Source organism: Dermacentor albipictus, chromosome 3, assembly GCF_038994185.2.
Source record: "Dermacentor albipictus isolate Rhodes 1998 colony chromosome 3, USDA_Dalb.pri_finalv2, whole genome shotgun sequence".
In the NCBI taxonomy this organism is placed as follows: domain Eukaryota; kingdom Metazoa; phylum Arthropoda; class Arachnida; order Ixodida; family Ixodidae; genus Dermacentor; species Dermacentor albipictus.
The window spans coordinates 148,647,655-148,673,758 of record NC_091823.1 but is presented as its reverse complement, the minus strand read 5'-3'; the positions used below and the strand labels follow the sequence as shown (position 1 = coordinate 148,673,758).

The 26,104-nt window shown below is 47.6% G+C and overlaps 1 protein-coding gene and 1 non-coding gene across 3 annotated transcripts in view; one reads left to right on the top strand and one right to left on the bottom strand.

Moving 5' to 3' along the window:
• LOC135896683 (arginine kinase-like) overlaps positions 1 to 18,613 on the top strand; it is a 46,794-nt gene extending 28,181 nt beyond the window's left edge. For both annotated transcript variants that reach the window (XM_065425167.2, XM_065425168.1), the window contains 4 exons: positions 203 to 426; positions 2,628 to 2,954; positions 15,037 to 15,241; positions 18,281 to 18,613. In XM_065425167.2, the coding sequence (XP_065281239.1) occupies positions 203 to 426; positions 2,628 to 2,954; positions 15,037 to 15,241; positions 18,281 to 18,423 (899 nt within the window). In that variant the 3' untranslated portion in view covers positions 18,424 to 18,613. The remainder of the gene's footprint in view (positions 1 to 202; positions 427 to 2,627; positions 2,955 to 15,036; positions 15,242 to 18,280) is intronic.
• A 4,685-nt stretch (positions 18,614 to 23,298) lies between these two features.
• LOC135896699 (U1 spliceosomal RNA) lies at positions 23,299 to 23,460 on the bottom strand. The gene has a single exon (XR_010562782.1). It is a non-coding gene; the product is annotated as a U1 spliceosomal RNA (small nuclear RNA).
• Between the last annotated feature and the right edge of the window lie 2,644 nt (positions 23,461 to 26,104).

Here is a 26,104-nt window from a genome sequence, read left to right as displayed (position 1 = left end):
ACCGACCTGTTTGGTTCTTAGCTTGCTCACTCAGCCAATGCATAAGTCACAAGAAAAGTATTAACCACATAATGCACAATGTGCAATGTACCACATAAGTACACTGTTGTATACGTGGCAGGACAGAAGCTACATAACAGCACCTTGGCGTTTCTTAGTAGTGTTCCATGAAATTGATGCAGACTTGTTCAACCCGTCGCAGGTGTGGAGAACCTCGACAGCGGCGTGGGCGTGTACGCACCAGACGCCGAGTCTTACCGCGTGTTCGCCGACCTGTTCGATCCCGTCATCCAGGACTACCACAAATTCAGGCCCACCGACCGGCATCCGCCCACAAATTTTGGTGACCTGAGCACGCTCAGGGACGTCGACCCGACTAATGACTTCGTCGTGTCCACTCGCATTCGATGCGCCCGTTCTCTCGAGGTGGGTGCCAGCGCCTCTTCCTGCTTCGGCTCTCACATATGCAGATGCAATGCAACCTTTGGAATTTAAATGATTCTAAGCTTCCTTTGTTTAGCAAGGTAGCAGCGGTGGTGGGTGACATGGGTGCAGCCTCGTCTTTTCTAGATGCCTGCGTCACGAGGACAGAGGCAATGTAAGACACTTGTCCGGCGAAGACTACTGAGAGGTAAATGCAGAGAGAAGTAAAACATATCAGTTCATCGAAGGTGTCTATGCCCGCTTAGTATCACAGAGTCACATAACACTCCTAGGTCGTTGCCAAATGATGGGCACACAGTCACTCGCATACACACAATGCACATACACAGTGGCTCCAGTAGTTGTCTATTTGGGCACGTGACGAGTGCCACATGCCCAGTGGCCAAAGCTGTCATCTATTCGGGTACATCCTCCGAAGCCCAGGTTGTCTTTTCCACAGGACAGTACCCGTAACGGGGGGAACAGGGAAAGCTTCGCTATGGAATCAAGCAGGTCTATTCAGATCGCGTTTTGTAATTCAAGCGAAAGTGTATTTGCCCTCTGCTCTCGAGCGGGATCAGGTGGGGTTTGAATGCAGGGGAACCAGGGTTATTTGTTAAGGCGAAAGCCTTCGACGGCACATGGGACGAAAATTTGACCGTCCGGCGTTGCGCCGTCCGGTTTTGTGGCACCAAAATTCAATGGCTCAAAAATTTGGGGTCGAACCCTAGACCTTTGGTGGGAGTCGAACTCACGACCTTTGGTGTTAGTTATGGCGAAGTGAATTCAGGTCAACTTCATTAAGATGTAGCTGAGGCACTCGTAACCCCCGACCTTTAGTGCTAATCAAAGCACTGTTATTTAAGGGGCAGGTAAAATACAGCTAATTAAGGCCTTCTAGCGCCCCACCTTTAGTTGGACTCCAACACACGATGTGGGGTGTTAAGGCAAAGTTAATTAGGTTAAAGTTAAGATATAACTAATTAAAGCACTCGTACCCACGACTTTTGGTTGTAGTCGAACTCACTTTGAGAGATAGGCGAACAGTCCATAATTCCATGTTGCATTGCAAGTGACATCATGAAGGTCGACAGTCGTACCCACCTTTGGTGTTAATAAAGGCGAAGGGAATTAGGCACAAATGATTAAGATCGAGTTAATTAAGGCACTAGAAACAACGACCTTTGGTGGGAGTCGAAACCGCGAACTTTGGTGTTAATGAGGGAGAAGTGAATTGACGTCTAATTCATTAAGGTATACGTAACTAAGGCACTCGAACCCGCGACCTTTGGTGGGAGAAAACAATAAGAATAATAATAACAATAAGAGAAAACATAGAACAATGCCTTAGAATGAAAATATGAAGTAACATAATGAATGCCTCATTAGCAGGCAGGCTTTTGGCGTCATCCTCTTTAGCGGATGCTAAAGTGAGTGTCACATTTTGACTTAACCAGCGGTGGACTCCCTGTAGCGGCGCCTTCTGGTCACGGCGTTTTCGAGGGCCAAATATTTCTGAAAAACTTGCGGCACCGCCTCTCATATTAATCTGTTAAAACCGCGCGTACTGCATCGTAAAGGGCTATCAAATTATTGGCGCTCTAGCAGCAAGGGCGAGCTGAAGCTATGACAATGCGCTTCATAGGAATGCAGATAGTAGGAGCCACCTCTACCAACCACGTGCCATCTGCTAGCAAGAACGGATGATTGCACGCTCCCCAAAGGCAAAAGCCAGCAACCACTCTATAGTCTCATTTATTCCCTTTGAAAGTTGGTTGAGCATACCTGCGCGTTCGCGGCAGTCTGATCGCAACTCTGTGCATGTAGATCGCGAAGAATTTTGTCAGAACAAACCTTTTCTTTTCTCAGAAACGCGATTACAAATCGACGTAACACAACCCCGAGCGCACAGATCACTGCCATCATAGCTGGGACTGCTGCGACAGTGTCTAAGGCGCTTTGTTCCAATATAAATAGCGATAATGTTATACATTTCGTAAACACTATGGCGCTGATTTTGCTGGTGTGCTATTACAGGTGGAAAGAACAGCGACCATGAAAGGCCCCTTACACCTGCATTAAAGTTCGAAGGAAACGTTATTCCCCTGTCTAGTATCATCCGACATTGCGCAAACGCGATCACCTGCCCTTGTTTGGCAGAAGAGCGTGCTAATGCACTTTTCTTTCATGTGGACCTTTTGCAGGGCTATCCGTTCAACCCTTGTCTGACCGAGTCTCAGTACAGGGAAATGGAGAAGAAGGTGGTGTCGACACTCAGGTCCCTGGAGGGCGAGCTGAGCGGCACCTACTACCCTCTCACAGGCATGGACAAGAAGGTTCAGCAGCAGCTCATCGACGACCACTTTCTCTTCAAGGAGGGCGACCGCTTCCTGCAGGCGGCTAACTCGTGCCGCTTCTGGCCCACCGGTCGAGGCATCTTCCACAACGACGCCAAGACCTTCCTGGTGTGGTGCAACGAGGAGGACCACCTGCGCATCATCTCCATGCAGAAGGGCGGCAACATCAGGGATGTATGTTGTGCATTGCGTTCTTTTTTGCCTTGTTGCACTTCTCGCTCGAGTGCAGTCAGCATGAAGCAAGCTCAGCCAAATCTTCCACTGATTTGCGCGCACCGATGCGACACAGATAACGAAGCAATCCCACGTGTGCTGATTTCCGTCCGTTTATGAAATCTGGATGAAACAGACCGGCCGTGTAATCTGATCAAATTCGCACTACAATTTTATATTCAAACATGGCCTAACGTCTAAAGCCTAACGACGCACAAACTTCGAATCGCTTGCTTTGAAGACGCAAGCTGAGAACTGGATGCCTCCAACCAGCGACTGTAAGTAGACAGCACAAACATGCATCTTCCGCGTTGAAGACGAGAGCGAACCACGCCTGACCAAATCCTGCATTCGCTATTTGTCCGATCTTGTCACGCCATCTAATCATCTACCACTCTGATTGTGTCTTCCCTCCCGCATAGCTTTCTTTTCGAACATATAGGAAATGGAAAATAAATCCCGAGGTATAAGCCTGCTTCCAAGCTACCTGTAAAGCTTTAGAGGACGTGCTCAATATATCGATAAATATTATTAATACTGCTAATTAGGAGAGGATATTTACTCATGTTTACGCTTAGTACCTTCGCTATCAAAACTCAGCAAGCTATTTCCAATTTAGCTGGAATTCAGATGCCATATTGAGGACAAAATAGGGCTACATGGCTAAAATTCACGGAGCTTTGAAAATGAATGAAATATAGAACCTCGGGCTCACTCGAGAACAAATCATCTCAGTAAAGGACGTGTGTGTTCACTTTTAAAATAAATCCACAAAATTGTTTAGCTATCTACAGTCGTATCAGGACAAACGTTCCTAAACTTTTCTCAACCCGTGTCTTGAACCTGTACAAACTAATAACGTTTGTTAAACGTGCTGTTGATAACTTTTCCGTGATATTGAAATGCAATGGCTAGTGATACTGCATATTGGCCACCACTTGGTGACGAGCACCGAAAAAAATGCGTTGTCTTTCGCCAAACGTCACAGTGAAAGAACTTACTGGCTACAGCAATGATTCCTTCAAAGCGTTTATATTAAGCTCCGTTGGGCTCTACGCGACAGCTCAGTAGCTATCGCGTTGCACTGCTACGCTATCCCGCCCGTGGCAGCCTAATTCCAGTGGCGGCGAAACGCAAAAATAGCCGCGTACCCAGCATCGGGTGCGCCTTCAAAAATAATTGGCATTCCCCCCCCCCCCCTCCCTTACGTCGTGCCTCATTATCAGATCGTTCTTTTCGCGCGTAAAAAAACAAAATTCATTAAACCTTGTGCAAATCATTTTACGAAGTATTAGCCCCTTTTAAAAAAAAATGGCTGTGGCTTAGCTAAGGTTCAGCCCAGGATGCGAAGCATACTAGCCTTTATTTTAGTTGTTGAACCACTGTTTAGCCTGGTGAACTGCTGCTGCTTGGCTATATTTGGTTCGGCTAGACGAAGAAACAACTCATGCGTTACTCTGCTTCGCCTTCAAGAGTGGAACGCGACAGCGTTCCCGTCGACCCGCCAAGGGGTGTAAGACAATGGGCTACGGCGCAGCGACTACGCGCCCCGCATTGGACGCGGTGAGCGTCGAGCAACGCAGCGTTCGGCGCGGCAACGAAATGTGCGCCTGAGCAAGCGACGCACGCCTGAGCCTTAGAAACAGTTCGTTTCTAAGGCAACACCGCATTCACTAGAGGCGCTTTTGTACCGCTTTGAAGCATCTTACTCATGGCTCAGTGGTAGCGTCTCCGTCTCACACTCCGGAGACCCTGGTTCGATTCCCACCCAGCCCATCTTGCAAGAGTTGAGCCAAAGCCACCTAGAAAATTAGTCTCTGTAGCACGCCGCAACCTTCGCTTCTCATTCCAACAAGCAGCTCTCTCTCCAGAAAGCATCTCACCTCGTGAGTGTCTAGCAGAGGCAAGCGCAGCTGCTTATATACCACGGCGACGGCGCGAGTTGGAGCCCCGTTTCTCCTCTGTCGTGACGTCACGGTGTCACGTGGTATTGAAGGCGACACCGCCGCGCCTGAGGAGCTGGGTTGAGCTCTCGTAATATGCTTCGCATAATAGTGGTACGCCTAGAGGAGTCCTGTCTTCAAATCGTTCAATGGCTTTGGAGCGAGAGAGAATATGCTTTCTTTGCTCCATAGCGCCTGTGGATACAGGACTCACACGGCCTTAGCTGCCCGTCTGGCGCGTTCCACCAGCCAAATCTAGTCTTTCGGTTCCCAGCTAGACAAGGCAGCCTCCCATTGCTCCGGCGTGGCGTTGTGCATGATGGGCAGTGCCTTCATATCCTTGCCTCCCCACGTTGTGTGTTATAAAGTTGGTTTCTGACAGCACCAGGGACAAGTGTGTTTGTGTACGGTTGGATGTATCTCATTGTAAGTAAGTAGACATGGACATGGACATTTTTGTAGCTTCACTCTCACCACCGTCTTTACTTCTTTACTACTTCTTTACTTTCGCCACCGTCCTCTAAGATACAGGCTGCCTTACGGCCTACCTTATGGTTGGGGAATCCCCAGCAGGCGTCGGAGAATCCGCGATAATTACTGGCGAACTCCCAGACCTGTTGCCTTGGGGAATCGCTAGAGCAACGATGGCCTCCTCGGCGTCAGACACGGCGTCATTCTCCAGCGATGCGCTCACCTTCTCCATGCCCCTTTCACATCGGAAAGTTTGCGGTCGGCGACAACGTCGGTGACCGGAAAATCTACGTCACGCGACGTCGCGCGACAGAAAAAAAGGCATCGTCGCGCCCATTGGTCCAAGATCAATTTTCATCGCCGGAAAAAAAAAAACATCGCTTGTCGCAAGCCAATCACAACGCGGGACTACGCGAGAACAGAGGGGACAGGGGCGGATACGGCCATCTTGTAAGAAGGAGAGGTGCTTGAATGAGCGCGGGCGGCGTGTCTAACAAATGGCCGATTACGTCGAAACGCGCCGCAATTGGCAAAACATGTGTTGGTGGCCTGTCGCTCCGCCATTTTGCTGGGGACACCAGTGGAACCAACGAAGCGTCAGGCCACCAAGACAGGTGCCGGTCCTTAACGGCGCAGAACATTTGTTTGACGTAATCTTACGGTTGCGGCGGCACGCAGACGGAGAACCTTGTGTCGTACACCATGTATCTGGTTAGCTATATTGCATATACGCAGCCATGGCCTGTCACGTCATTCTTTGCTAGTGGTTTGCACAATTTTGCCGTGCTTCTTGAGAAGAGAGGCATCCAGGATAAGTGTACTGCGCTATGTGCATTAAAAAAGACTGCAGAAACTCCGCTGGAGTTGTCTAACTGTGCATAAGCATAACCCCAAATTTATGTTGGCTCACTCCCGAATTTGAGGTAGCACCACCCCTGAATTTAGGTTGGCCCACCCCCAAATTTCAAGTTGGTCCAACGCCCAGCTTTAGTTGGCCCTCCCTTATTATAAGCGTCCCTATCCATTTTCTATAGAGGCATATGTATCTCTACAGGTATTGTCTTAATACTTTGTATTTATATTTTTGTCCAAGTTGTTCCTTATCGCTTCTAAAGCTATACCAATCATCTACATTCATACAACTATAACGATTAAATGTCTTGCCTTCGCACATTAAACATTTTTGGGCAGCTACAAGGCATCACACTTTTCGCGTGACAGGCACTCGCCAAAGAATGCATAAATAGCTGTGGATTTAGCGTGCGTGTGTGTTTGCTATGTTGGCACGAGCCGAATAGTGCTTTCACCGCGAGTCCATTGCATTTTTTAGCGCGACACCGTTAAGGGCTTCGGGTCGGATAAAATCCGGTGTCGGCGTCCGGCACCGGCACCCCGTGAGCGAAGATTGCCGTGTATGTTTAGGTATACGGATATGCCACGCCTTGCTATTATGACATGCGGTATATGCGGGTTATATTGCACTTGAAGAATGTGGGGTACCAGCGAGGCACAAAAGACGCGTACACAAGGCTAAAGGCGTCAGACATGGACGGACGCTGGACTTTTAATTGTACTTTATTGGAATTCACATGGCCCCATTTAACCACATCATGATTACATTAGATGCGGACGGATTGAAAAGGAAATTTATTCACCCGTAGGCACACTTACAACAGTGGTAGGAACGAAAAGTACAGTATGAGGTACATCACATGTAATGCATCATACGATGTAAACAAAAAAGATTAACAAATAAAATAATAAATGGTGTGTTCTTGACACTGGCTTTGCCACACACAACAACAACAACAAAACTCATTGCCACATCCACGCAAAAGCATTATTGTCGGCCTCGAATTTATGAAAGGTACTCGGGGCACATACTGACACAGCCTGAACTCGGGCAACCGAATTGAGCATTATTCTGGCTGTAGAGAGACTTTGCCTCGGGAGACGGTTATGTACCGCGTAGACCAGCGGCGAAGAAACTCGACTTCACCGAGTTTGAACAACTGTTCTTCAAGATGACCCCATATTAACACCCGTAGTTTCCGCAATCTGGGGTACATTGCTCTATTTGTCTGTCGAGATCGTTCTGCGATGTTACGGAAGCACCACAAAATGTAGCTAGCGCTGTAGTAGACGAGACTCGCAAACCGATCTCGGCGCTGTGGTGGCCGCACGATGGATATTCCGAACATTCTTGCAACTAGCTTCCAGAAGGTGCGTGCCACAACGCAGTCCTTTACTACATGCGCGTTGGTCTCTGTTTGTGCGCAATATATGCATTTATCATTCGCTACCATATGCCAGCGCTTAAGCCTGTCTTTTGTAGGTAGAATGCCCCACTGATATTGCCAATGAAAGTCCTTCACCTGAGAGGGCAAATCACGTGAAAGCACAGCTGTCCATGTTTGTGTAGTAGCTGTCCGTGGAGGTACAGCCGTCTCACACAGCATTTCACAAAGCCTGGAAACTGGTGTCGCACGCCACTTTGTGATTCTGAGTTGTACAAGCTGGCTTTGCAAGCGCGCAGCCGCCGCATACTGCGGTGCCGGCGTTACCGCCGTCGGAAGCAAGTTGCCTGTACTCTGCGGCATAAGCGTTCGACGGTAATGGCCCAGCCAATAAAGGAGCAGTGGCCTACCAGGGTACTCATCATCATCAAGTAGATCATATGTACACTTAGTGCACAACAGCCTACCGAATGTAACTATGCACGGCAAGCTCCATCCTCCACTGGATTTTGGCAGACGCAAAAAATGCTGCGCTACGTATTGCGACTTGTTTAGCCAGAACCATGAGAAAATAAGTGAGTTTACTACTCGAACTGTTGGTGACGGCGGGAGAGCTACCCTTGCAGCAAACCACAGTTTACTGCACAATACGTTCTTAATGAAGAAAGCCCTTTCTGCCAGCGGCAGTGGGGACGCAGTCACTGCTTCTGACTGTTATTTAATGGAGCTGACAATTTCTCGCCACGTGTGAGGTGAAACACCACTTGTACAAAATTTGATACCTAGTATTTGCATATGCTCGGTCTGTTTAATGTCCCCAGGTAGCGTTATTTCGCCGCGACCTAAATTTAATGCTTCACATTTTCTCATATTTATTTTGCCCCCTGACAGTGAAGCATATTGATTATAAATACGAAATACCTCTACTAGACTGTCCCCATCCCGTAAAAACAAAGTGATGTCATCCGCATACGCCGATAATTTTATGCACCCGGATCCCGGCATAGGAAGACCTCTTATGACCGGGCTCTCGTTAAACCGCCTCAACAACGGGTCAATCGCAAGCACAAACAATATGGGTGACAAAGGACAACCCTGCCGCACTCCCCTTGTCACATCAAATCTAGGTGTTAAAATGCCGTTAAGCAGTAGCTCAGTTGTTGTTCGCGAATACAACATCCGCAGGATGTCTACAAACTCGTCAGGGAAGTTATAGCATCGTAAAACCTCAAATAAGTACTGGTGTTCTAAGCGGTCGAACGCTTTGGCTTGGTCCAAGCTTACTAATACTCCTGAAGCTTCACGCGCTGTTGTGTATTCTATGATATCACGTGTTAAGTTGAGAGATGAAAATATACTCCGACCCGGCACGGAACATGTTTGATGTACACTGACTATTTTCGGCAATAATATTTTCATGCGATTTACAAGAAGGGTTGTCAATATTTTATAGTCTGTGTTGAGCAGCGTTATAAGCAGGATGAGGGTTCTGCAAGGTTGGAGTCTGGCTTTGGCAAGAGCATTACGCGACCCCGATTAAACGATTTAGGAATACCTTCCCGTGCAAGAATGCCGTTAAGGAGCGACACTAAGGCAGTGCCTACTTCCTCCCAGCAAGATCGGTAAAATTCGACTGGTAAGCCATCTGGACCGGGTGTTGATCCGCTGTTCATAGATCGTATAACATCAAAAACTTCTTGCAGATTTGTTGGAGACAATAAATTCTGGCCTTCTGTATCTTCTACTTGAGGTAGGTTAGCGCAAAAGTCTGAAATTTCTTCACTGAAGAGCTCTGCATCATAAATCTTTTCCGATGAAAATGCGTCTGAGAACCAGTTCCAAAAAAATCTTTCGATATCTCGCCTCGCACCACTCTCTGTGCCATCTTCTATTATAACTCTTTCAATGAAAGAGCTGCCATTCTGCCTTCTGCTGGACGCACTAGCCAGCCGCAGTACTTCAGGGTCGGAAATTGGTCTGTTGGTCATCCACGCCTTTGCAGAGGTGCGAGAGTACCAGCTCAGAAGTCTATGGTAGCGTTCACGCTGAAGATCTAGGTATTCGCGGATTAACTGTGTTTGGGAGTTACCGTCTCGTACTATTCTTATCCTTCTCAGGCACTCACAAAGCTGCTCGGTCTCTTTTCTTTTCCGTTTCCTGCTAGCTGCTATGCATACTGACCTCCACCTTTCCTTTAAAGTATCCCACGCTTCGATATTGCGTTCACAATCGCAAACTGCTGTAGCTACTGACGCTTTTAATTCGGTTAGAGTCGCCTGGTCACGCAAAGAAGCAATGTCTAGTCTCCACATGTCAGTGCGTTCACGTGGCCTTCCCTCGAGGTACAATATGACAGCGAAAGGGCGATGATCTGAAATGTGCCCGGCGTCCGCGGGGAGATCGAGGATGCTGCACTGGACAATTTGCGTTGTTAATTCAGGGGGGAAATACATTCGATCTAGACGACATTGCGATTGCCTTTGCTGCCATGTGGCGCCAAAACTTCCGCCATGCATATGGACCCAGGCATCCGATAAATTGTATTCTTTCACTATACGAGATAATTCAGTTGCGTGCGCGTTGGAAGCGTATTGTCGTGGCCCTCGTGAGTCGCGCATGGGGTCGAGCACACAGTTGAAATCGCCAACGATAAAGAATGGGTGGTTGTCTAACAAAAAGGGGGAGAGTCTCGCAAAGAAGTCATTGCGGTCTGACCATACGGCGGGTCCATAGACATTCAATGCCCGAACTTTCCTCTCACCCCAGAAAAAATCAAAAGCTATCACACGACCTTCCAAGTCAAAAAGGCGGTGACTTCCATGTAGAAGCACCCTACGAAAAACCACCACTCCTACACCGCGACATCTCCCGGGGCTATATGAAAAATAAGCTTTAACAGAAAATTCATCGCAAAATCTTTTAACGTCCTGCTTGTTTCTCAAGTTACACTCCTGAAGAAACAGGAGGTCGACTTTTTTCTCGCGAGCAAAATGAATTACTTCCCTCTGCTTATTTATGCTACGAAATCCTTGTGCGTTAAGTGTCATTATGTGCAAATACATGTTGAGTTAGTTGCGTACCGAAATAGACTAAGACAAATGGCTTACCACAACTAGTTGCGAACTGAATCGGCGTCGTACATCAGTGCAACAGCCAGAACACAGCAAAGTCAGCAATGACTAAGGAGTATCACAGCAGCGAAAGCGAAACGGGCACTGTTCACGTTCATCACACAAGTGAGTCGGAAGCAAGCTGATTACTAAAATACCGAGGTTGCAGACGCTCGCACAGGGACGGAAACGCGATGTCTGCGCCAAACGTCGTTCCGTCAACGCTGCCTGAGCTTCGTAGCGGGGAGTAAAGGAAAAGCAGCCCTTACGGGCAGCAGGTGCAGTGTAAGGCGCCATTGTTAGTACGTCTCCGGATCGGAGACAACGTCCATGGTAGTGGTGTCTCGTGGCATTTTCTTGCATTTCTTGGAGGGTGTCGCCATTGGTTCTGATGACGTAGAGCTCTCTGAAGAGAGCATTCTCTTGGCGTCTTCAGACACTATTTGCGAGCGCGTGCGTCTCTCATTCACCGCTGTACTAGCACCACTCGCAAGCGCGGTCGTTGTCTTGGCAACCGGCGTGAACCTCGACGGACCGGCCGAGACTTCGGGGAGGCCGCGATGGCGTCCAGCCGCGTTCCCGCTAGCGTTCGGTGTTGGAGCACATGCAAGGAGCCGTTCCCGCTGTGATAGCGTAGACTGGGCGTCTAACGTAGGCTCTTCATCGTCTTCCGTGCTGAACTTCCAATTGTACTTTATTGGAATTCACATTGCCTCACATGACCACATCATTGCCCCACCATTCTATCACTAAAGTTGCTCACACCTTGCCTTACATTCTTGACATAGTTATTCCTGGGAGTGTTGAGATTGACAGCCCAAAAACAAACGTCTTGAAACAAACCACCCACATTGCATGCCTTTTATGTTAAACCTTCTCAAACTGAAATATTAAATGTGCGAAACAATAACAGAAACCTCAAAATTGCGTAATCTTTTGACGCCCCTGCGCACGATCTAAGGTACCGGCGCACACAAGAGGCCGCGTTTCTACCAGAATGCTAGCCTTTGTGAATAGTGTCCATCAACGGCGTTTCCCGGTAAACGATACTGTTCATAAGCAAAGCCAGGAAGCGTAAAAAGGAGTCCGGGAGCTTTAAATGCTATGGCGTTTCACTCTTAAAGCCGAAGCTTAAGCATCCACCAAATTGTAACGCTTTAGCGTTAAGCAGTCCGTGTCGAATAATATCCGGTGTCGGGCGTCGCCTCGACAAAAAGAGTGGTGAACGAAATTCTGAACCATGCATACCCAACCACGTCTCTACCACGAAAGTTGCTCATACCTTGTCTTTCATTCTTTACAAAGTTATTCCTCGGAATTTAGAGAATCGTAGCCCACAAACAAATGTAATGGAAAAGAAACAGCGACAGCGCATGTCCTTTACCTTATGTCTCTTCAGACAGAAATATTAAAAGTGTGAAACAATAACAGGAGATCGACTCACGCAAGTGGCCGCGTTTCTACCAGAAACCTCGCCTTTGTGCTTAGCGTTCGCAGCCGGCATTTCCCGGTAAACGTTACGCTTACATAAGCTAAAGTTGCCGGGAAGCATGAAAAGCAGTAAGGGGTCTTTGAACGCGATCGCGTTCCACTCTGAAAGGCTGAGCTTAAACCTCCTCCAACTTTTTTTTCTCTGAACCGTTGCTTTGGAGGGAATTAAGGAAATCATTTCGACCCATTGCAAAATTTATTCACCTTTTTTCACGTCTAGGGGTAGGTCTAGGTAGACGGTGGTAGTGGTAGTCGTAGTGGTAGTCGTAGTGGTAGTCGTAGTGGTAGTGGTAGACGGTGGTAGTCGTCTAGGTAGACGGTGTTCTTTAACTTCTGATAGAACCTGGTTCTGGCTTTCAACCTGGCTCTGCACCTGTCCTTGTTACCGACGGGGTGCACATGCCTAGAGATGGGAGCCATGCTGAGCACACACCTGATTTCGTCCGGTATGTCTAACGTGCGTTCGTAGAAGTTCAATGCTCCGCGAACAAGAACTGGATCGCGCACGCCGCTGCATGGTTGAACGTATTCAGTCAAGTTCGACGTAGCATGACACACAACGTGGAACCGAGCTTTAGGTTCACTTCACTTGCAGTTACTACTGAGGTGTGGCCCTCGTTGATGATTAGTGGCAGCCCCTCAACGTTTCATCAAGCTTGAACATGTCTACACCGGTCCCACTCGAATAAATTGTCCGTAGTCTTTGGCGTCTTCACATTAGCATCCAGCGAATACGATGGGATAGGAGGCGCTCGGTGATGAGACTGGAATCAGCGGGAAAATATAACAGTTACTGAGAGAGAAGCGAGGTATTCGCACTTTCCTAAGTAAATCATGACATTTCATAGCAGTTATCTACTCTGCTATGTTTCAAACAATAATTTCGTATTGACGACGGGGGAAGAAATTTGAGGCGGCACCGATACCCTCTTGATGAAACCGCAGGCGGACGCACAAATTTGCAGTGGTGTTTTAAGCCATTTTTCCGGAGCCATTGTTCAGGCTCTGCGTGCCATGTCAATCTTGCTATCCGTAATCTGTGTCGCTGGTTTTCCATCAGCAACTGAAAATTTAGGCGTGTTTTACCCTGGGATTCGCCATGTCGACCAACGTAGCTTTTCTGTCAACCCGCTGTTTCCTTATTTATATACAAGCATTTGCTCTATCTCAGCACAACTAGTAAGCTTGGCACCAATGCTAAAAGGCAATCAAGCTTGAACGCTCATGCGGCTGCTGCAGAATTCATGCAAAAACTTATTCGAGCATGTAAGGAAAAAAATGCAAGAAAGTGCAGAAGAATAACAAGCAACTGCAGAGGTAATGCGTTATCGATGAATCAATATAGCGGCGCAACGTATTGCCACCGTGGAAATGAGTTAAGGCGCGTACTGCAGCGTGATTCCTCTTTCGCGCCTCCCTAGGAACGCTCGGCGCCACCTAGCACCACCGCCGCCGAAAAGCCTGCACGGAGCGTCCAAAATGCATGGCGCACCGGCGCGTGCGAACGCTGAGAAACGCGCCGTGATGCAACGGAATTCCTCCCTCGCACGTCTTTCTGGACGCGCTGCTCCATCTAGTGGCCCTGTCGATAAGCTCACGCGAGGCCTCCGAGACCAGCAACGTGGCGCGCCGGTGCCTGTGGACGCTGAGAATCGATGCCTCGCTCGCCACCCACCCAGTGGCCCAAGTTGGCGAGAGGTTCATTGAAAAGCGGCACATGCCCAGTGCATTCATGAAGCAGCTCGCTCAAGCGTTAGCGTAAAAGGCATTCATTGAATAGTGACACACACGCAGTGCAATTGTGGTGCAGCCTGCTAATGCACCGGGTTGCTGTCCTTGAGGAACCCTTGTGACGTGGGTCTGTTTCCCTTCAGTGTGGAAACTTAAGCGAGATTTCTCGTCCTTGTAGAGCGGCACACATTCCATACATACCTACATACATACCTACAGTTTTATTAATATTTATTGATATTTTAATTAAATTATTGTGGGCTTCCACGGGACAAAACCATAGCTGGTTACCCACGCTGACCTCAAAGACGTTCATTGAAGAGCGGTACGCACCTATTGGCGCATATCCAGTGAGAAGTCGGTATCAAAGAGTCTCACTGGAGACCAGCACAGACCGAGTGGCACATACGCAGTACTGGTCGTCACATCAATGCATACCCAGTCGGCGTCAGTTTGTTCGAACTGCAGTACCTACACTCAGTCCCGCGTCTACCGTGAGCCATGTCGGGGTGAAACAGGTTCGTTGAGGAGTGGCACCTATGTTCACTTTGCCACATACTCCGTGACCCAAGTTGGTCCAATGGTTGGTTTCGAACCCTGTTATGTCAGCACGGCAGCCTGATGCGATAACCATTCGATCACTGACGACCCAGTGACCCCGGTAGATGAGAAAATGGCTAGACGCAAGCAAACAAGCATAGATAGATAGCTCCGGAAAAGTGCGTGAAGTAACCAAAAACGGCTAACGCATTAAAATATGCAAAAAATCCCAGAACAAAAAAAAACTTTACAGGTAGACTGCCTTTCTCTGGTCTTTTTGCTGGCTTTTTTTACGTGCCTGAAGATTTCCTTGTCTAAATTCCAACTAGCCAAACTTCCTGCCTTAAACGGTGCAATTTGTTTAATATGTCGTCATTGGCCACAGTGACCATTGATGGTTAACTGTCGCTAGGCTTTCCACCGTTGGGGCTGCAGTAAGTTCGCCTTGCCCGTTAACAAGGTCTTTTCCTCTTCTGATTTAAGAATCGCGACAAGACACTCGCGCTCTGGAACCTCGCAGGTGTTCACTCGGCTTGTGAAGGCCGTCCGGGCCATTGAGAAGAAGCTGCCCTTCTCCCGAGATGACCGCTTCGGGTACCTGACCTTCTGCCCGACCAACCTGGGCACCACCATCCGGGCTAGCGTACACATCAAGATACCCAAGCTGTCGTCCAACATGTCCAAGCTCGAAGAAATCGCGTCTAAATACGATCTGCAAGTCCGAGGCAAGTTACTTGAACATATCATTTATAAAATGAGCCGCGCCATTCATTTTGATGACTTCAATTTATGGTGCCCCGCTCTAATAAATATCAAATAATGTCCGTATGAACGTCTAAATAAATTAGAAAAGTATAATATTTGTGTAGTACAACTGTATAGTGTTTCTATTGGCATCGTCCCCTGTTTGGAACACGTACACCAGGCTACGAATTCAATAATTTCGCCCCGCCACTGCTAAAGCAATGTATATGGGAAACGCCGGCTATCTAATGTTGGCTGCATTTAATGAACAAATCTGGCTGCCCAGGTAAAACACGAGCAAAGCTTTTTTTTTTGTCATGCTCAAGCACCATTACCAGGGGCTGCATAAAACTCTGACAGAGTTGTCACGTTGTAGTGAAAGGGAGAGAAAGATGCATGCTCACAACTGCGGGTGACATAAACGAATTCTTTATTGGGCGAACTCACGCCCAGAAAAAGAAGCAACACTCAAGCACATCGAAGACGGCGAGCAGAGACGTTGAACGTCGAAATCTCATGTGCGGATCAGACGCGTCGGCTACGTATCCATAGCGCAATGAACCTTCCACCGTAATCGTTAGCGCTCGCATAAATTCCGTAATGTGCAACACTATTCTCGTCGCGCACACAAACTCATTACTCAAGGCTCAGCAACAACATAAACAGCAGGTATAGCCGCAATAACATTCGAGAAACTTCAGACACAGAAAGCCGTGTGTTGCGCTGGGCGATTACCTTTAACATTTGTCAGCCGGGGATAGCGGATCACCGGAAAACATAAGTACACGCGGCAGTATGTTTTATGCTGAAACGTAATGTAGAATGCAAGAGATATTCTGCCAGCATCAAGAACAGTTGCGGTACATATTTTTTTTTCAATGCCTGCTCGTATCTTTTCTAGCGGTGCTCGAATATTGGAAACTCTCGAATGACGAATCAAATAGTGTCTCACTTGATTCGCTCTTCCAATTTTCCCAATACTTTTCAACTGTTGCGGAACCTCAGCTGCGTCCAAATTAACACAGAATTGGAGCTAAAGAACGGAACATTTTCACCCCCGCGGGCATGGTATCGACAAAAAACATCAGGACTTTCGCAGTGGAGCACACTACGCCACTTAGGTAGCCATAATTCACAGGCTGTACAGCTAACAGGCACACTCTCTGAAGAGCGCTGTGCATGCGAAGAAATGGAGGGAGAGAGAGAGAGAGAAAGAGAGAGAGAGAGGAAATGGTAGGACAGACAGGGAGGTTAGCCAGCATAACTACCGCCTGGCTACCCTGTGCTGAGGAATGATGTAAAGGGAATGAAAGGAGAAAGAAGAAGAAGAAAAAAAAAAGGAAACCGGAAAATTCACACAGTAACGGGATACTACGCGCTACAACATTCAAAGGCGGTCGCACAATTCGCATGTCCTTAAAGACTTCAGCAAAGCCCTTAAGGCCTTGAGTGCCGAAGCATGTCTGGACCAGTGTCCTAGGAATGCGAAGAAATAGCTTGTGTGCTTTAATGCTCCGTTTGTGCTTCTCATAAACAACGCGTCATATAGCGCACTATGTAATGAGTGAAACTTGCTAACCTTAAGAATACTGGTATGCTAACATCGTTTTATATTATTCGTGACAACCGCTATTCATTATTGGAAAACTATTCGATATTGGATTCAATTCGATTCGCTTCTGCCCCTGTTCGATTAGTGTTCGATTCGGTCTCAAAAAATCGCTACTCGCACATCCTTAATCGTTTCCATATGGATGCATGCAAGCCTGTTGCTACAGATCCGGGTGACCATTGTGTATCTGTTGTTGTCTTAACTCGGCTAATAAATGTCAAATCATTTTTTAGTCATACCGCCTGCTGGTGCGCGTTTTTGGCGCACTGAGCGAAGCTTCAGAGTCTGCAGAGTCTTAAGTGAACATACGCCTAAGTTAGAAGCATTGTTTGGCAACACGTCTTCACGCGCAGCTGTCTTCAACCTCACTAAGCAAATCCATTCTGCGGAAACTCGCAACATAGGCAGAGCTTAAGAAAGGTAAAAAGTGGCACCCATTTAGTGAAAGCACAATGCTATAGAGGAAACCTATGCGAGTTCCTCAGAAAGAAGGCTTCGCAGGTGAAGTGAAATTTGTCCTGGCCACGGAGAACCAACACCTTTCCGGCGCCATCGCCGTTCCATATCTATGACATTGCCAGAAGGCCAGCAGGTAGCGGTGGGAGAGCTAAACAATCGACTACTATAAACTCAAGGACAGCAAATTAGTAAATTAGTTTCGGGGAAATTCGCAAGGTGTACGAAGTTTCTGAAATAAAAGAGTTTTCCCCGACAGAGGAGTAGCACTACTGACGCACGTGACTCAAATGACATAGCATAAATAAAAATGGCAGTAACAGAAGGTACACAAACATCTGAAATCCTGCACTTGCGTTTTTTCGCAGCTTCCAAACTTGAAAAACACAAAATGTTATCGGGGATATATGTGACGCTATGGGAATGTGATGCAAAGTAATTACCGGTAAAGGTAATAAAATGTCTGTATTCTTAAATCAAATTTCAAGCGACGAGAACTGTTGCGAATCAATAAGTCCATTTAGGCTTCGCGTATCTGGGGAATCTTGAGAAAAATGCGACGAGAGCGGTAATAAAGGGCTCGTAAAACAAACAAAAATCTCGCTTCAGTGAAGCCATTTGCTGCGCACTCATTGAAGTGACAGCAGTTACATTTCCTCTCCTTCCTTCCTCATAAATTGGCGCCAACAGCCTGATTTTTCTGCTTAGACCCCGCAATCATGTGAAAACATGGGGTTCTAGGGCTTTAGTTTTATAAAAGGCCCGTTGCACTTTATTCACGAAATGGAATAAGATGCCGTGTGATCTTGGCCTCAGACCTCTTCACGCCTGATCTCGAAGGCTGTGACATTTCAGCCAGACTACATCTGCGGCCCATGCTAAAGTTCGACGAGATGTATAAAGAGGTAAATAGATCTGCTGCTGCATGCTTAAGTGACGTCACTTCCCACAGGCACCCGCGGAGAGCACACGGCGAGCGAAGGCGGCGTCTACGACGTCTCCAACAAGCGGCGGCTGGGCCTCACTGAGTACGACGCCGTCAGGACCATGCAGGAAGGAATCCTCGAGCTCATCAAGCTCGAGAAGGATGCCTAGACCCCCCCCACATCCGTGCTGCGCTAAATTTCGGGCGACGAATGTGCGCGGAGCGCATCAGGCTGAAATTCCTCATTTCCTAAAGCGAGCCATCCGAGAAAAAAAATGAGTTCACTGGACACTGCCGAATCCTGCCCTTGAGTCAGTAATGACAAAGGCAAAAATTAAATCTTCATTCGAGGTTTATCAACTGTCTTGCATTGACTAGCTAGTTAATGCATTCTCTCCCTCCCCGCATCTGTTGGCGCTGTGAGCGAAAGATAGATAAACCCCTCGGCAACGTAATTTTCGTTCTTTATTTATTCATTCATTTATCTATTCACATATCTGTTTACTTATTCATGCCTGAAATGCCTTATCAGACGGTGGCCCTCAAAACGCGGTGTGCGGTACAGAAATTTATGTGAGCTCGCCTGGCGCAGAGACTCACTCTTGCCACATTTGGTGACAGTCGCACCCTCGACCTTTGGTGTTAATTTGGGCGAAGATAGTTAAGGCTCTTTTAATTAAGGTAACTTCAGTTAGAGCACTTAACCCACGACTTTTGGCGGGAAAAAATAAGTAGTAAGTAATAATGTCAAGTAATTTAATAAATATCTGTTGAGCTCGCAGGCTTTCGTCTTCACCCTGATTGGCGTATGCTAAAGTGACTAATAGTCATTTTTTTATTTTTTTCAGGAAACCTGCAGTGTCATACAGCAATTATTGCAGGGGATAAATACGAAGAAATACAGGAGCATGGGGTTTGCCGCTATAGGTAGTATACTACGTTGAGGCCAGTGTGTATCTTGAAAGTGACTCTGACTCGAAACAATCACGACACAGATTATAAGACTTGAGAAATATACAAGGCGAGAATAATATTGTTGTAATTAACACAATACAACGCTGAGCCAAGCATCGCAAACTCGCAGATAGACGTGAACGTGCTACATATGTAAGTATGCAGCATTGGTGAAAAACAATGGCGTGTTGAAATGAGAACGTTTGTGCTGTGACAAATTCTGCCCGCAAAAGTCGTCATCTGAATAGGTTGGCGGAAAACAATCAAACCTCTAACATTTCATCCTGCCCATCACTCAAGCACCGACACAACGCTCCCAAGCCTTACACACTCGTTCTAAATGCAATCGGGAAACGGCGTACGTTGACGCAGCAGAGTTCCCGGATCACCTAGCGTTCACAGTGGCCGTCGTAAGTTACGAAGGTCAACTTACGTCGGGAATATGGTTTAAAGGCTTCTAACGCAGAAGAGGTGAAGGAAGCGGCTATTACTATAGCCGTAGGTACTGTAGCGTCGCCCCCGAAGCCGGCCGACTGAGCGGTCTAGGACACCACAGGACAGCACGACACAACAGATACCGCTACCAATACTTACATCCCAAGCGATTCCAAACCGCCTTTCGAAATTTCGCGCGGGGACGCATTTCCCCAGTCGTCAATTCAATCCTCAATCATAACTGTTACCGCCGCACCGTCGAGATTCTTTGGGCGCCGGCCCACTACTTGTTCCCCTGCAACGACGCCACCCACGAGCACGCTCGAGCAAAGTTCCTTTCTCGATGCTCGAGCTTTCCCCTCCCGAGCCCAGGGCCCACCACCAACCAGAGTTAGGCATGTGGAGACAGAGATGGCGGGGTCGTCGATCCGGGACCGCATGGTAAGGTATCAGGAAATCGCTCAACATTGTTGATTGGCTAGCCTCGTATATCCCACCGCAGATAAAACACTCACTAAAAAACAGGGAATTGTCTAGAGGCAACTCCGAACGAATACCTTCCCGTTCCCCTTAATTTACTCATGCACAAACCACTCCTTTGGCTATTTTATGCTCTTCCTCCCCTAGTAGAACGAGCAGACCTCAATCGCATTTTATGAGGTTCCTCTCGTGTCCATGCTCCCAACTTCGCTGTTCGGCAGCTCTGTGCCGAGGATGATTTTTACAATGAACACACGCCATCTGAATAAAGGCTGAAGCAACACAGGAGCTCTAACTCGTCTCTAGGCCTTCACGTACTGCGTCTGTGCTCGAATACTAGCCGTAGACGGCAGAGTAGACGGTTAAGCAGTCAGCAGCCATCTTAGGTCTCGTTCCAGTTTTCATAAAGACGTTAAAGTAGACAGCTTTGCGAAGACAGTATCGAAGTCAAAAGCGATGCAGGCTACTTATCTATCCAAACAAGATGGCGGCGGAGCAGGACGCTTGGAAAGCCGACAGGAAGGTTGCCTTCGCACAAGAAACCGTAGGCACGCTATCCTGCGGCCTTACGAGCAAGCTCTAGCTCGGTCCGAACTCCGATGCGGCCTATTCAAATACACGTAAAACGCAAAAACGCTTTTCAGGGGTAACCCCTGGACCGATTTTAAATAGATTTGTTGCAGTTGGGAGAAAAATTTAAGTTCTAGTGACTGTTGGAAGCGGAATTTCGATTACGGGCCTGAATATCGTTAGAAAGGTTTTCGAAAATGCAAAACTTTAGAAAATATAAAAGCAAAAGGATTACAAATTAATAGTTCTGCATCAAGAACAGATATCGCGGTTCTGTAAACGGTACCCAGTAGATCACCGAAAGCGGACAAATTCAATATGTCATTTTATATCTTACGTGAATGTTTACGTTGTGTACAAAGGTTCTGCAAAAAGTGAATTTCCATATTGCGATTTTTTTATATTAATGTGTAACATATCGATTTCGGACCCTTCAGATGTACAACTAGAAGCAATTCACAGAATTGTGATATCATTATCATTGCTGAGTTACAGAGTTGCAAACTTGATAGGTTCGTTTTCTGAAAACTTGCAATTTCCGCGAATGTTTAAAAAGTAGTTCACGACGTAAAGCAAAAATTCAAAACCAACACTCACTGGAGTTTGTTTTATTTTAAGTTCAACAAACCTCGTCAAATTTGGCACAGTGGTTGCTGAGAAAGACGAATTCCCCTTTAACATGTATTTAGGTAGGAGTGCCCGAGCTAAAGCTTCCTCTTAATGTAAGCTACATCGTATTTTTCATAGGTTTTCAAGCGCAAAGACTTCAGAAACAGACATATATGTGCTTTTCTGGAGTTTTTCTAGTCGCCGCGAGGTGGCGTCACGTAGCAGAAGCGCGTAAAGCCCCTCAATTTTCCAAAAGTAGCGCCATTCTTAGATCTTTCCGCCACCCCGCTCACCCAGGCGCTTCCTCCTCCACTCCTCCTGTCGCCCCAGCCTCCTCCGCTCCCCCATTGGCCAATCTGTGTCACGTGAAAGCGGGCCCCGCGCTTTTGTATATTTTTTTTCTTTCCGGCGCAGAGCAGGCGCCGCGCTTTTGTATATCTTTTCTTTCCAGCGCGCTGCGACCCCCAATCTTGGGCCTGCGACCCCCATTTTTGGGCCTCCGCGACGAAGTACGGCAGGCGGTTTGAAGGAGCGCGGTAGTTTTATACAATGTGTTAGGGCCGAGTGCTTAATTGCGATGCCGTGCTGCTGCGCCTACGGTTGCCACAACAGACCCAGTGACGGCAAAAAGCTTTTTGTTTTACCATCCGCCGGGCGCAACGCAAAACGAAGAAAAGTGTGGATTCACAAGATCGGGCGGGCTGACTTCGAGCAAGTGGCAAAGAACGCGCGGCTTTGTTAAGTGACACGGCTCCTCCAACCTCTTCTTTTGACGCCCGTGTCTAAACGGGCCCGTGTCCAGTGCATTGGGGGTGCGTTAAAGAACCCCAGCTGCAAAAAAAATTAATCCAGAGCACCCATTATGGCGTGCCTTATGAGATCGTGGTGTTGGGATGTAAAACCCAAGAATCAACTTTTCTTCTGTCTTGTGTGCCTTGACTGTTCCAGTTAACGCAACACTGCTTCCTTGTGAAAACTTACAACGCAAAAGAATACAGACGCACGTAGTATACAGAGATAAAATTAGCACTTCAACAAAAGTGTTGCTGGTGCCAATGAGGGAGGGGGATAATTATTTTCTGAACCTCTTTCCAGTTGTCCCATCAAGTCCCTTCTTTCTTTTCTATCAAATTCTAACCATTTGCACTGTAATAAATAAATAACGATTTCATATGCTGGTAAGTTGTTAAAATTATCTATACCGCCTATGTGTGAAAACGTTGCTCATGGCCACCACAACCTGTGCATGAGCTACGTACATCTGTAAAAGGCGCGGTACAGAAACGGCCCTGCTGCCAGGCATTGCTGACCGCACACAGTCGGAATCTCTCACGCGCCGGCCGAACAAAAGCATCCTGCAGGTACGTAAATTAACCTACGAAACCACGTGCACATACTTTCGCGCTGTCAAAACCTGAAACTCTGGTAATTACTCGCGTGTCTGAGCACACCGCGTGCTTGTGTCGTGTTTCAGCAACACGAACTTTCAACGTGCGCGCGCTTTACGCCTTAAATACGCCTTGAATAATGGTGCTTTTCTCTATTTCTTCCGCAAATCCGACACGACATTCTTAAGGCCAGTTACCGACTGACAAAGCAAGATCTAGATTGAAAAAACTGCTCCGCAGGACTCGAACGAACTTTTCCGCAGATTTCCTCCCGTAGCGTGTTAGCCGTCGTCTGCTACGGCAGGCCCACTGCCGGCGGCGCCACCGTCGAGGCCGCCCCGAGCGGAGGAGGAGAGAAGTGAATGGCGCTACTTTGGGAGATTGAGGGGCTTTAGAAGCGTGTTCCGTATGTTTTCCAAGCGGCTCACTTCGCAATTCCATTACATACATACATACATACATACATACATACATACATACATACATACATACATACATACATACATACATACATACATACATACATACATACATACATACATACATAAATGGCTGTATCGCCATTTTCCTAGAATTGGAGCACACCCAACATCTTTCGATTTTCGTGAAGAGGGCTGGCGCGTACGCCTAGCCCCACTACCAAAAATTGCATGCTCCAGCTACCCCGACTTGGGGAAGTGGCGTGCTTCAGCCCACCGCAGTGCAATGGTGAGGCCTCTGCACGGGGCCGCGGCCTCGGTGATCACTGCCGACCCACCACCAGGTAAGTATGAAGGGATCAGAGTCGGAAAACAGCGTCATGCCTGAAACGATGAGATGTGGTGCAGGTAGACAAGTCAATTGCAAGTTAATCTAGAAAGGCGGCAAAGTAGCGGAAGACCTTTAAGGTCATTTTTTCGACAGTAAAGGTCCGTGTTCACAAACCTCTTAATTAAATTTGATTGACTTTCTGCAGTTTTAAGTGCAGGTGAGAAAATGCGCTAGCAAACGTCAGAAAGTGAGCGTGTGAGATTTGTCTGCCATTCTACGCGCTTAGTGGCTATGGCGATGGGCTGCTGGGCTCACGGTCACGGCAGTTACCGTACGCGTAGAGCACCGCCTGCACAAGTTCCACAGATAACCACCTATCGGGAGCTTTAGTTCCCAAAACGCTGCTCAGCACGCATCCAGAAGTGCAAGTCTGGGTAACGCAGCGGGCAGAGGCAGCCGCCACGGTCCAAGTGCTTCTGGCCACCGCAAGTGGCCCCGGTCAACTGACATTTTAGCCCCATTTTAATGTAGTTCTGAGTGTTTCCTCCTCCTTCTCCTATCAATGCAAGGCATAGGAAGAAATAGACTGGTATACTTAATCGAATGTCATTCCTTAAGCAATTGCCAAAAAAGCAGACCTTCAATACAACGAACAATTAGTAGCGTTGTCAACTCTGTCTCGCAAGTTTCACAATTGTTTTAGTCCCGCCATGGTGGAGGCGTTTGCAATTACTTGCTGCTCGCTGTTAGCCAAGTTCGAGTTAGGTGGTTCTTCTTTTGATAGCCTAACTAACGGACGTCCAGTGAAACCTATCAAGTTAGACCTCTTTCAGCTAGTCCGCGACAGGCGCAAAAAGGCAGAGCACGAGGAAAAGAAAGGTGCGGTCGTCGTTGACGACGTGTGTGCATCAGGCACATTCGAGCTACCTGTCAAAAAGAGACCGAGAACCATGTTCTGCACGGACGCGGACAAAGGGCACGGGACAGTTACGTTCCTCGTCGTTCCGTCGTTATTTTCTGGGTGCAGCATGTAGTACTAAGGAGCGCAAGGTGGCAAGACGAGACGAGGTGGTAGGGAGTCGCGACGCGGTCAGTCGAGTTCGTGATGAAAGCGTGGCGCCAGGACGCAAATTGGCCGGAGACTGTCACGTCTTGAAGGAGTTGATAGTGTGTCAGTCCTTTTGTTGTTCCTTGGTAGCCAGAATAGCTTTCGAACCACGACCACCTCGAGTACGGCTCAAAAGTATGAGTCAGTCGAAAAGGCCAAGAGAGCTTCCGTAGAGGTAAAGCGTGTTGTTTTGTGTTATTTCTGAGCATTTTGAGTATTTTCGCGATTTGAGGCTAGAATTTCTTTCAATAAGTAAGGTATGAGCTTTGTTTTATTTGAGAAGCTCCGAGATTTGAAAGATGCGTTTTAGCTAAAGCTTTAGTTTCGCGAAGCGTTAATTAATGTGTAGATAGGCTTTCTTTTTCTTGTGAATAACCTGAAGGTCAAGGTAGTCCATGAGAGGCCTATGGCAACGCTAGTGTATATCATTTAAACTTCTCTTTTTTTATATAAGTGATTTTGAATTTTCTAAGGTTAAGCGCGTAGGTTTTCAGTAAGTGCGTAATTTGCACTGAAAAGCGTTCTTAATTCCATTAGCGCGTGTCCTGTGCGGACGGAAGGAAGCAGAAGGTTTATGACTAGGTTGCTCGTGTGTGTTTAGGGCGGCCGTGTTCTGACTTCTCTGGTGAGCGTGCGTGGAACTAGTTTTTAGAAGGCGCATTTTTTAAGGGTTCTGCGGAATGCGTAAGTTACGCAAGTTTAGTTGTTCGTCTAAGGTACATGTCATGTATGAACTAAAGGAATAAATGTGAGTAAGCGTGATGAAATGCTTACGTACGACGCAAGTACGCTTTCTGAATAGAGATCACAAAGCTAGCGCGATCGTGATTACGCACCTGTGGAGTTGGCCAGACTGTTCAGTGGCAACAGTACGTGAGATAAGTACGCCACTGCGATAGGGTAAGAACAGGCTGTTCGTGAACTCAGACTACTTAAGTTATGTTCGGGTATTGGTGGCTGATAGCCTTCGGTTTAGTCCTGTTAAACCTTTGCTCTTGTGCAGCACGACAGTCAGATCTGGTTAAGCTCATGGGGAGCGTGAACGCTCGCTTTGGCGGCACAAAATTTTGGGGTCAGAATTTGGTGTTTCCAGTTGAGCGGCTTGCATGGAAATTTTGATAGGAAGCCTGGTGGATTAACAGCTCATTCCGGGCATTTGCATGCTGAGTGGCATTGTGTTGCCGGGATCGACTCTTCCGTGCCGGCTGTTGTAAGATGGTTTAAGGCATTCCAGGTGCGCAGGGATTGCACAGAGCAAAGCCGCTTTCTTGGTCGCCAGCCGTTTTCTTCCTGCCCAGCGGTTGTCAGCACTGGCCAGTCGAGATTTTCCGGGCCATGGAGGAGCTGTTAGGTACGGCCTGCAGAGGTGCCGACATGCAACGTTTTCTCAGCCAGCTGCAGCTGCGAGCGTGGCGAGCTTCCCCGAAGAGACCATGGAAGCCTTCAACACCCGCTGCGATGACTCGTTTCGTAGGGACCTCGAGGTGCAGCGTCAACACCGCCTCTGCACCACTATGACTAAACGTGATCGGCGGACCAACTATTGTTAGTGAACTC